The following is an 11,873-nucleotide window of genomic DNA, read 5'->3' as shown; positions in this document are numbered from 1 at the left end:
TCCCAAGCGAGCTCTTAACCAGCTGAGCCACTTGGCCGGCCCAGGAAAAATATTTTTATCTCCATTATCCTAACCATCCCAAAACAATGATTTTCCTCTTTGCATTTCTTATATAATTATTGGCAGTTTAAGTATAATTTTGTTTTGCTTTTTTAAACCTCACGTCTTGAAATTGTTTTTCTCTGCTCTGTGCTGTAGCATCACCCGTTTTTGGGTTCTGTGTACTGTCTTTTAAAGCAGTATTTTAATGGCTTGATGATAGTCCTTTTATTTGCCCCCCCATCCCCGCTTTGCTGTTGTCTGTGAGGCTTCACCAAGGATCTTCGTACAGAGAGCTTTTGAAAAGCCGTTGAGTTTGTCTTTTTGGTTAAATTCCCAAGAGTGGGATTATCTGATAAAGGTTAGGAACATTTTTATGGCTCTCGATACGTATTGCCCCGGTGCTATCAGCAAATACGGACGCAGGTAGCTGTAAGTGAACATGTCATGATGGGAGGTAGCGTTGGTGCTGATTTCACATGGCTAACATGGTGCCCATTATTCATTTTGTATTTGTTCTCTTACACCCATCCTCCTGCCTCTGGATTCCTCTGAACTGCATTTGTATTATTCGTGTAAAGCTCACGTGATCAGACATTTATTAGTGATTTCTGCCTAGGTTTTCCACTTCCCACTTGATTGTGTCTTAATCATAGTACTTACGAGCACTCAGTAAATGCCTGAAATTTTCTGTTGAGTAGCCATTAACTTGTACAAGAATTGGATGCAGAAAAGGTGGATTGGAGAAAGGGGAGTGGGGCTGGGGGGCTTTGTAGAAGAGTGGACACGAAGTGAGGTTCGCATCACCACCCCTGTCTCAGTCTGTTAGTTTTAGGACTGAAGCACTTTGAAGGGACCGAGTTCCCCAAGCCCCTTATCAGCAAATACCTCCTGACTTGCAAGACCGCCTGCCAGCTCACGGTGAGGATCAAGAACCGCAGCATGAACCGAGCCCCTGACAACATCTTCAAGGTGAGTGCTCCCTGCGCGGCCTCCCGAGGACCTCGCTCACGTGCAGCGTCCTCTTTGTCTTTGGGCCCAGTGAAGAGAGGGGTCTTGACAACTAAGTCAGAGTCCACCTGCCTACGCTAGACTAACTCTTCTCTCGCCTTTCCAGGGACGTTGATCTAGCATTTTCCTCTCGAGTATCATCTTCTTCCTCTTGTTTGCTTAGAAAGGAAGCTTCCACGTGCCCAGGAGGAGGGTTAGGGCACTGTCCTTGCAGCTGTTGAGAAGGGGCAGAGTTTAAATAGGATCATTCTGACCGTCTCCTTCCGCTTCTGTGTGACCTCAACTCTTCCCTTCCTGGGGACCAGAACGGAGATCATCAGTTAGAGGATAGGCAGTAATTGTACAGTCTTTATCAGTTAGAGTTAGTTTAATCTGAAATGCAGAAGTGATTGGCCTATGCTGTTCATGTACGTGGATGTGTGGTGTGTGTGTGTGCACGCGCGTGCGCGTGTGCTCATGTCTCCCTCAAACCACTGCCTGCCCCACTCCCACACCTGACAGAGGGTAGTGTCTCTGACTTGTGCTTTATTCTTCATGCTCAGTTTTATAAGAAGACCAAACAGCTGCCTGTCTTAGGGAAGTGCTGTGAAGAGATCCAGCCCCATCAGTGGAAGCCACCTGTGGAGAGAGAAGAGCACCGGCTGCCATTCTGGTTAAAGGTACACCCCCTCCTCAGAGCCAGCTAAAACCCGAGCCATGCCCGCCACTTCCCAGCTCTCCGCGTTAGCTGTGGCGCTACGACTTCAGAAGTCTTCCTCATTCGCTCTTCTCCTCCTGCTGCCCCCTCCCCCTGGTGATTCCACAGCCTTTACAAATAGTGGGTGAGTTTCTAGAGTGCAGTTGGAATGTAGTAGTCATAGAAATTTGATGTCGTGCAGAAAAATCCTTGAAAAGATGTCTTGAGACTGTCCTGGAAAGGTCCCTAAAACCTGGAAAGCCCTGTTTTTTTCCCCCACTAGATTCTGACATGTGCTGGATCAGAGCGTTGTTGTTCCCAACAGGCCAGTCTGCCGTCTATCCGGGAGGAAATGCAGCGCATAGCTGATGGTGCCAGAACGGGAGGAAATGTGACCGGGACCACTGAGATCAAGCCAGACCCAGACCTAGGAAAAGGCAGCTCTGAGCCGGGAACTGAGCCCCGGTACCCACTGCTGCTGCCTAAGGGTGTAGTCCTGACACTGAAGCCAGCTGCCAACTGCTTTTCCAGGAAGGGGTGGAGACAGAAGCGCTCGTCCACCCTGAAACCCCTCCTTATCAGACCCAGCCCCTCTCTCCAGCCCAGCGCCAGCGCTGGGAAAACACCAGTTAGGTCAGCTCAGTCAGAAGCCCCTCCGAGCAAAGTGGTGGTCCGCATGCCTCCCACCCTGCAGCCAGCCACTGTTTTACAGACAGTGCCAGGTATCCGTCCCCTGGGGCTCACTGGGGGCGATAGATTTGAGTCTCCCACGGCACTGCCTGCTGTGCCCCCTGAGGCCAGGACCAGCTTCCCTCTGTCCGAGCCCCACACCCTGCTCTCCTCAGCTCCTGTGCCCAAGGTGATGCTGCCCTCGCTTGCCCCTTCAAAGTTTCGAAAGCCGTACGTGAAACGGAGAGGCCCCAAGAGAAAGGGGGCCAAGGCCCCCCTCTGTCTGAAGTCTGTCCCCCTCATCAACTCTGCCCCTGTTATCTTCACTGTTCCCGCCACCACCGTGAAGGTCGTGAGTCTCGGCAGCGGCTGCAACGTGATCCAGCCCGTCAATGCCGCCGTGGCCCCGAGTTCTCAAACTATTCCCATCACCACACTCTTGGTTAATCCTGCCTCCTTCCCCTGTCCGCTGAGCCAGCCCCTGGTGGCCTCTTCCATCCCCCCCTTAATTGTTTCTGGCAACTCTGTAAACCTTCCTGTACAGCCCGGCCCCGAGGAGAAGGCCCAGGTGAAGGTGGACATTGGGTGTCCTTTGGATGAAGGGAAAAATGCCTTCCAGGGTCTGGTACCCAAGTTAGAACCCCAGGAACTCTCTCCTGTCTGTGCTGCTGTCTTCCCCACAAAGGAGCACAGCCCAGGGCCTGCGCCCGCAGATGGGGAATGCCAGGAAGACTCGCCGGAGAACAGCGCCTATGTCTGGACTGTTGTGAAAACAGAGGAGGGGAGGCATGTTGTGGAACCTCTGGCTCAGGGTTTCCAAGAAGCTCTCAGCGCACTTCCTGGGGACTTAGAGAAAATTGTCAAGATGGAACCTAAAGACCACAGGGAGGAAGTCTGCAGCGCCCCCCTGGAACCAGCCTTTTGTGAGGACATCAAAGAAGAGCATTTTGGGGAGCTGGACGCCGGCTGTCCACGTGAGGAGTCTGGCGGCGCCAAGGAGGCGAGGAAACAGCCAGTCCTCCCAAAGGAGGAGAGGAGTCAACCCGCTAAAACACCTCCAACTTCACAAGAGCTTCCTGATGGAGGAAACTCAGGGAATGGGAGCAAAGACTCTGCAAAGAATGCTGCAGCCTCCGCTGAGCCTGAAGCGGCGCTGAGCAGCCCCCCAGGGAAGCCCGAAGACTCACCCAGCATTGACGGGCAGTCAGCGGGGACCCCAGCGGGGCCGGAAGCTGGAGGAGAGAAGGATGGGCCAGAGGAAGAGGAGGAAGAGGACTTTGACGACCTTACCCAAGACGAGGAGGATGAGATGTCTTCCGCTTCTGAGGAATCTGTGCTGTCTGTCCCGGAGCTCCAGGTGAAAGCTGGGAGGACTCTCAAATGCTGTGTCTAATACCGTGTTCATAATAGTATATTGGTAGGCCACCTGCTGCTTGCTGCACTATCGATAGTCCTAAAACCATTTTTATTTGACTTTTGAATGTATTATGGGACATAATTTTGAGTTTGAGGTGAGAGGAGAGGGAAAGGGTGAAATTTTACGTATTACATTCAATTAAACTAATTGAAACGTTAAATTGAGCACAATGTAAATGCCAAAAAAATAGGTCTTAAGTGTGGACCATGGCAGAGGAAAACTATCCTCAGGGTAGAGGGAACCTTCCAGAACGCATCCTCTCCTCCCGCTGCTGTCAGGCTGTGGTCCCAGCTACCCGCAACTCCATAATGCAGAGAACCGGGCCCTGATAGTTGTGAGAGCCTCACCCATCCCGATTGATTACCCTCAGTTCCTCCTGGTGGGCTCTGTGCAGTCAGCACGTGGTGGGCCGTCACCAGCCCTTCTGAACACTCTTGGGGTTTGCAGGAAACGATGGAAAAACTCACTTGGCTCGCGTCTGAAAGGCGCCTGAGTCAGGAGGGTGAGTCTGAGGAAGAGAACTCTCAGGAAGAGAACTCTGAGCCTGAAGAAGAAGAGGAAGAAGAAGCAGAAGGAATGGAAAGCCTGCAGAAAGAGGATGAAGTGGCTGATGAAACCAGCGGAGACCCTGCTGAGAAACCTCCTACCACCTTTGCCTCGCCCAAGACTGCTCCAGAAGAGGGGGCCAGCAGGACCCCACCAGGTGAGTTCGGCGAGCGGATGAGGCCAGGTCTCATTTGGCCTCACTGCCTAAAGTACGTGTGCAGAGCGGCTAGCGGGTGACCCGGGATCTGCATCTCCCCTGCAGCCTCCCTTTCCCACACAGATGTTTAAGTTGGTGCCTTTGCAGAGAAGAGATGCTCACGGTAGTTTAATTTAGATTCGCATCAGGTGCTAGACTTGTGTTAGGTTTATCCACGTCCTTAATTCATCTGTCACGCATGAGGCTGAGAGCTGTGCTGAGAGCTGTAGAAACACTGCCCGTTCCTCAGCAGACCTCGTCCCCGAGAGCCCGACACAGGCCACACTGCCTCCTAGACTGCTGCACCGAGCCGACTGGACAGACAGACATGCCTCTGGTCCCATTTCCCAGCAGCTTCCCCCTGAGTTGTCCATATTGTCGGTGGGGTAGAGTGGGGTGGGTGCCTGTGGTGGGCCGGCAGGCTGGGGGTGGCGGTGGAGAGACAGCCCTTCCCCTGTGTGCTCTAGGAGACAGCAGCAAAGCCGCCGGCAAGGGCCGGAGCAGCCACCGAGCTCGCAGCAAGCGGGGCAGCCGGGCCCGGGCCAGCAAGGACACGTCCAAGCTGCTGCTGCTGTACGACGAGAACATTCTGGAGCGGGACCCGCTCAGGGAACAGAAGGATTTGGCCTTTGCTCAGGCATATCTGACCAGGGTAGGCGAATGCCGCTTCCTGTTACCACCATTCCCTCTGAAGGAGGCCACTTCTCCCTCAAGGGAGGAGGGTTTAAAATGGAGTCTGCCTTCCCGGCTGCCCGACAGCCTTGTCTGCCTCTGCCGTTGCTCTCCTGGAATGACTGAGATCTGTGAGAGAACCCCAAGGAGACGGAACTCAGTCACAGCAGGGGGATTGTTAGTACCCCACATCACCCCTCTATTGCCCAGAAACTGGGGAAAGATGACACCGCCATCATGGGTAAGAGGCTGTGACCTCACTGGGGGGCTTCTAAGGACCTGTCCTGAGCCCTTGGCTTGAGAAGAAAGGCCTTCGGACACTGGCCAGAGAGTGGTCTCAGGGAAGCACTTGCTCTTCAGAGACGTGAACCAGCCGGTTCCTGGCAGCCGTCTCCTTCTCCAGCTAAAACGGGTTGCTTTATTTCCCAGCAGAGTGGAGGGCTAGCAGCGAGTGTCATGGCCTTTTCTTGTCTCCTGACGTCTTACTAGCAGTCCTGATCTCTGTGTTATTGACCCTCAGATAATACCACGCTGACATATGTGTAGCAGACACTCCTTACCTATTTCAGTGTGGAGCTGAAGTCAGGAAGGCGAGATGGGGGTTGTGAGCTAGAGAGAAGGTTGCCTGGTTTTGCGGGGTGGGCTGTGCTCTCCGGTTGCCCACTACAGAAGAGGAGCTGTCCCTCGCTCAGCGCTCCGTCTCGCCCGCCAACAGTCAGATCTCAGGGCCTGTCAGGGAGGAGCCTCTGAAGGATGAATCCCGGAGCTCCCCAACAGTAACTCCCCCTCCTTCCTTGGTGCCCTTGTTTCTTGTGGGGGCCAGAAGGAAGGGCCCTGGCGACTGACGTCTTCCTGTGCAGGTACGCGAAGCCCTGCAGCACATCCCTGGCAAGTATGAGGACTTCCTGCAGGTCATCTATGAGTTCGAGTCAGGCTCTCAGCGGGGGACAGCGGTGGATCTCTTCCGGAGCCTGCAGGCTCTGCTCCAGGGCTGGCCCCAGCTGCTCAAGGACTTCGCTGCGTTCCTGCTGCCCGAGCAAGCCCTGGCCTGCGGGTTGGTGAGTAGATGACAGACAGCACCTGGACTCGGGGCTCAGAGCGAGACGGGTGAAAGGAGCTGCCGGACACTGTCCAGTCTCCTTACTCGGCCAAGGCACCGAGAGCCGCCTCTGTCCACAGGACGCCTGCCCAACCCCCTTCTCCCATTTCCTCCCATGCGGGATGGGGCGTCCTTCTAGTTGCCATTGAAGACCGAAGTTAAGTCAGGTGCTCCTTGCTCGTCACTGTTGTAAAACAGGCATGCAGTCAACAAAAATGAATGAGTGGCTACTATGTGTCAGAAGTCCTAGGTACGAAGACGGTGGTAATTCCAAAAGACTAAATCCTTCCCTCGGCGGGTTTTCATCCTCATAGGGAAAGTTTCATGATAACCAGTAAAGTACATGTGTTATACAAATTATAAAATAGATATAAACAGTAAAATATATAGTGTATAATGCCTTATAGTGACACAATTTTATAGAAAATTAAAGAGGGAAAGGGGAATGAGAGCTGCAGGTGAAGGGGTGAGGGGGGTGTTGCAGTTTTATACATGGTGGACAGGGAAGGCCACTGTGCTGAGGTGACATTTGGAATGTTGGAGAATGAGGCGCTAAAGACGGGCATCTCCCAGTAGTTCTGGGTCTTTTGTATGGGAATAAAGGATGTAATGAGATTATTCTGGTAATCTTTAGGCAGTTAAATGCATGTCATGCAAGTCTTGTCTTCCTGTATTATTAGGAGCATCAAATGAGTGGATATGTGAGAATTCTTTGTAAACTGTGAAATGCCACATGGGCTTTAGTGTCTGATTTCACAGTCCATGAAACAGTAAACACCGTGAGATTTGTACATCTCATCTCTTTCATTGACACCTTAGTTACCTTGGGTCACTAGTCCCCAGACCCAAAGGTCGGTAGATGCTGGGTCTTAGAAGAAACTGACAGTTGTCAACCTGAGCCCTGCACCCCCATGCCCGGCCCTTGGTCTCAGCTCATGCGCCTAGAACCCTCGAGAACTCTCTAGCGGCTCTAGTAGGTGACTGCTCTCGCCCTCTTTCCACTCCGGTAGTTTGAGGAGCAGCAGGCTTTTGAGAAGAGTCGCAAGTTTCTTCGGCAGCTGGAAATTTGCTTTGCAGAGAACCCGTCACAGCACCAGAGGATTATCAAGGTCCTGCAGAGCTGTGCGGACTGCCCGCCCCAGGAGGTCACGGAGGTACTTTCCCGACCTTCTTTCTCTCCATTGTCATCTGGGCCTTGGGCCCCCCCTTCTCCCCTCCCCTGCCTGGTCTGTAGCCTTTGCTGCTGGGGTTCCATGCGCTTCCTGGAGGGGATGAAGGCAGGGATTCTTAGGCTGACTGGTCTTCACGCTCAGGAATGTCCCAGAGCCTTGGAAGGGAAGTTCTAGGAAGGCGGTGCTGGGCCTGAGAGAGGTTTGGCTCCCAGCTGGCTGGGCTGATGCCCGAGCTGGAGGTCACTGGGGCAGGGGCGGAGAGCGTTGTCGCTAGGGATCACACCTGTTAATAGCCCTCCCGTGTAGCAGGCATGGAGGGAGAGGGAGCTTCAGTCCTTGGCTAGCCCAGAGGGGCTTCTGTGTGTCTTCCAGTTGACTAGGAAAGCAGAGCTTGGACTTCCATCTTGGGGGTTGATTGGGAATGCGGCCTGCGGGGCTCTGCAGACTTCATCTGTCCCTACAACTCTTCCCAGCTCAAGACACAGATGTGGCATCTGCTCAAGGGCCACCACCACCTCCAGGATGAGTTCTCCGTCTTCTTTGACCACCTGCGCCCAGCAGCTAGCCGGATGGGTGATTTTGAAGAGATCAATTGGACAGAGGAAAAGGAGTATGAGGTACAGGCCGAGGCTGCAGGAGGGCTGTTGGGGGCAGGCCTGATGGAGGAGGGGCGTCTCCCGGTCTGTGTTGAGTGGCACCAACTTCTCCCTAGTTTGATGGCTTTGAGGAAGTGGCACTGCCTGACCTGGAAGAGGAAGAAGAGCCTCCCAAGTTACCCACAGCGTCAAAGAACAAAAGAAGAAAGGAGACCGGGGCCCCAAGTCACGATAAGGTACATCGGGTCTTTGGGGCTGTTCGGTTTTCACCAGTCACGCCTTGAGCTGCTGCCGGAATGTCTGTCTACTTTAGGGTGGGGTCAGACCTTGGCTCTGAGGCTGCCATGGGTGTCAGAGCCCGTGGGAGGAACGTACAGCTACTGGAGAGGCCCACGCCCCATCGCCTCATTAGAAGGGCCTGTTTCCAGTTCTTTCTAGCTCAGCTGTTTCTCTTGCCCTTGGGTCTTCATGTCTTCCTTTGTGTTCATGTGAAGAAATAGAACCAAGACTCCAGGTTGAATGAAAATAACAGCAAGACCACATTTCTTGGAGCACTTTGCATGGGTTATCGCTCAGCTAATGCCCACCGTAACCTGTGAAGACATTGCTCCCATCGGCATTTTACAGAAGAGGAGGCGGAAGAGCAGAGAGAGGCCATAGCCAGGTCTCACGTTTCCTAAGGGCAGGCAGGCCTAGGATGTGAACCCCGGCTCCAGGCTGCTCGTACTCACTGCTGTGCTGCTCTTCAAGAAGTTGTCTTTTTCATCCGTGTCCTTTGCTCTTTCTTGGGGAAAAACTGCTTCTTGGTAGCTGAATGACCTTGGGCCATTTACTTAATCTTTGTTTCAGTGTCCTCACCACCAATGGGGATAATAATGGCACTTATGTCTTGGGCTTATTGAACAGAGAGTGTCACTGAGTGAGCTTTCCATTTGTACAAAGCCCTTTCTCAAGGGGATTGGAGGACAGGGGAGAGCTCAAGGCACAGGGAGAGAGAAAAAGACAGACGAGTGAGTAGATCACATCTCAGGAGGGCTCTCTCCACTGACTGCCTCAGACTGTGTTGGACTTAAATATTTCTTGAAATGTCTGGGCAATTGGGACATGTCAGTCTTTGGGTCATTTAAGGATGTTTCAAGGATCCATAATAGGCTTTTCTGGAGTTTCGGTGTTGATTTCCTTAGGCAATGTGAAGAGATGCTGTGTAATAACAGAGAAAGGCCAGGGCCCGGGGGCCGGGGCAGGCTTAGCATCCTCGCTTGGTGCCACAAACGCTGGGCAGCTAACCAAGCCCAGGTCTCTCCTAGGAGGCTGAGTGGCCAGATGGGGCCAAGGACTGTGCGTGTCCCTGCCATGAAGGAGGTCCCGATTCCAAGCTGAAGAAGAACAAACGGAGAAATTGTAGCCACTGCAGTGGCAAGGTGAGGAGGGGACAGGTGCCCACGGTTCAGAGCTGCCCAGGGCAACCCCAGCTTGCCTGATGCTTGGGGCATTGTTCCTACCACAGGTGTGCACCTTATTGATGTCCCGAAAAGGGTACACAGATATAAATAAGTTCAAGTACAGACACAGAGCACAAATAGAATCTTTTAAAAACATATTGTGGATTTTGCTTTTTAAAGAGAATCCTGTGGGTAAAGCTTTTGGAGTTGGAAAAAAATCTGGTTCAACTATTGGGTTGTCAGGAAAGTCATGATGCATTTTGCATTGAAAAACAGAAACATATGTCATGACTTTCCTGACGACCCAATATTTCCATCTTATTCCCCCCCACCCCCAATGAAATAGACCCATGTCAGGGAAGCAGCCCCTAAAGGTGAGCTGGTTCCTTAGAGCAGGGTTGGTTGGCAGCGAAAACGCAGTTCTCAGGAGCTTGAGCCCAGCCAGGGCTGTGCTCTGCGCTGTTTAAGATCATTGGAGTCGGGTGGAGTGCGGCTTGGTTGACTTGCTGAGCTCGTGACAGGGCCTCTTCCTTCGGTCGGCCCCTAAGACCAAGGAGGTCAGGACACCCTTGACCCAGAAGGCCATCCCTGCAGGTCTGTGACAGCAAGTCCTACAAGAGCAAGGAGCTCCATGAGTTGGTGGGCAGCAGCCCCCAGCGAGAGGCCAGCCCTGTGCCTGCTGCTAAGGAAGCTGGGCAGGGCAAGGACGTGACGGAGGAGGACACCCTGGAGGAGCGGGGGAGCACTGAGGCCCCCCCGAGCAGGGCTGGCCGGAGTGCCCGCAAGGGAGAGATGCCCGTGCCCGGTGAGTGAGCCGCCTGCCGCCCAGCCTTTCTCCCTTTCTTTGTGTCTTACTGTCGCACACTTCAAACAAGAACCTCTTTGAACCTGGATAAGTGAGTCTTTTCAGGGGTGGACTAGCACCTGTCTTAGTAACAAACCACTAGGACACTCCTGCCATCCAGCCTTAGCTCTCCCTCCTGTGGCCTCAGCCTGCATGCAGGATCAATAGGACTCAAGGGTTCCCTTGCATTCCCATTCCTGGGCCCTCCCCCTTCTGCAGCCCCTCTGACCCGCATTCTAGACTTCTCAGCTTGGCAGCCGCTTCCTATCTCCCCACTGTGACCGTAGCCCCCAGCCCCGCCTCTTAGATTAGAACTTGATCACAGTGTTCATCAGTGTGCGCCTGTGGTAAGCTGCGTGGTACATTCGGGCCTGGTCAGACCCTTAGGTCCTGGTTTTCCTCCTAAGCAGGACTGGCAGTGGGGAGCAGTTCGTTGTCCCCTCAAGAAGTGACTCCTTCAGACGGCCAGTTCCTCCCGGATGGCCCACCGGCCCGCTCACCAGAGCCGCGTCAACTTCCCTCCAATACCGGAGCTGTGCCAGACAGCGCTCAGAGAAGCCAGGCTGGAGCTGAGGCTGTCTCCTGCCCCCAGGCATCCTCCAGGCTTCTGCACGAGAGGGGCGGCCACAAGGCAGCGGGGGAGTCAGAGGCTCCCAAGCCGGTCTGGGATGCCTCAGAAACCGAGAAATGGCCTGGAACTGTCGACCCCCCTGCATCCTGCCCGAGTCCTGTTTTCTCGAGGACCAGAGATGTAGGGAGAAGCCAGGAGCCTGGGAAACCAGACGCTCATGAGAGCTGGCTGCCTTCAGGCAGAGCCGGGGTGAAGACATCAGACAAGGAGTCCCTTGACCATGATGCTTCCTCAGGAATGGACACCTCCGAGACTTCTCCCAGAGCCCCTAGAGGCGCTTTGGCTAAAGACAGTGGAATGCAGGGCAGGGGTCCAGAGGGGGAGCCGCCGCCAAAGGCCACAGAAGTCACAGTATGTGCCAACAACAGCAAGGTCAGCTCCACTGGGGAAAAGGTGGTCCTGTGGACAAGGTGGGTAGGGAAGATATGTGTATGTGTGGAAAGGGCATGGAACACACCGGAGTTACCCATGCAGGACTAACCACAATACATGCTTACAGGGAGGCTGACCGCGTGATTCTCACTGTGTGCCAGGAGCAAGGGGCGCAGCCGCAAACGTTCCGTATCATCTCCCAGCAGCTCGGAAACAAGACCCCCACCGAGGTGAGCGGGGCCTGTGGGAGCCCCAAGCCCAGAGGCACTATGGGGGCGCTGGCCAACCAGGAAGGTGACACCAACTGGTGACTGTAAAGGTCAGCCCTGACTCATCAGGGTGGCTGTGCTGGTTTTAGAGGAGAAAGGGCACTGGGTTTTGAGGCAGAGGCCCCCGAGTTCCCACTCTAGTTGTGTTTTTAGGCGGGTGTGAATTTTGGCTCAAACAGCCTCTTACCCCGAGTCTCCTGTGTGAGGAGGACAGCCTTCACG

General features: G+C 53.9%; 1 protein-coding gene across 1 annotated transcript in view; it reads left to right on the top strand.

The window, feature by feature from the left end:
- Positions 1-11,873, top strand: part of GON4L (gon-4 like) — a 78,282-nt gene that overhangs the window by 53,821 nt on the left and 12,588 nt on the right. Inside the window, exons 15-27 of the mRNA XM_019662497.1 lie at positions 861-1,011; positions 1,593-1,709; positions 2,052-3,752; positions 4,260-4,515; positions 5,022-5,206; positions 6,087-6,284; positions 7,336-7,479; positions 7,971-8,114; positions 8,210-8,329; positions 9,401-9,514; positions 10,130-10,340; positions 10,790-11,420; positions 11,510-11,612. Coding sequence (XP_019518042.1) covers positions 861-1,011; positions 1,593-1,709; positions 2,052-3,752; positions 4,260-4,515; positions 5,022-5,206; positions 6,087-6,284; positions 7,336-7,479; positions 7,971-8,114; positions 8,210-8,329; positions 9,401-9,514; positions 10,130-10,340; positions 10,790-11,420; positions 11,510-11,612 — 4,075 coding nt within the window. The remainder of the gene's footprint in view (positions 1-860; positions 1,012-1,592; positions 1,710-2,051; positions 3,753-4,259; positions 4,516-5,021; positions 5,207-6,086; positions 6,285-7,335; positions 7,480-7,970; positions 8,115-8,209; positions 8,330-9,400; positions 9,515-10,129; positions 10,341-10,789; positions 11,421-11,509; positions 11,613-11,873) is intronic.

Source organism: Hipposideros armiger, unplaced genomic scaffold, assembly GCF_001890085.2.
Source record: "Hipposideros armiger isolate ML-2016 unplaced genomic scaffold, ASM189008v1 scaffold_378, whole genome shotgun sequence".
Classification (NCBI taxonomy): domain Eukaryota; kingdom Metazoa; phylum Chordata; class Mammalia; order Chiroptera; family Hipposideridae; genus Hipposideros; species Hipposideros armiger.
This window is presented reverse-complemented; position numbering and strand designations above follow the sequence as displayed.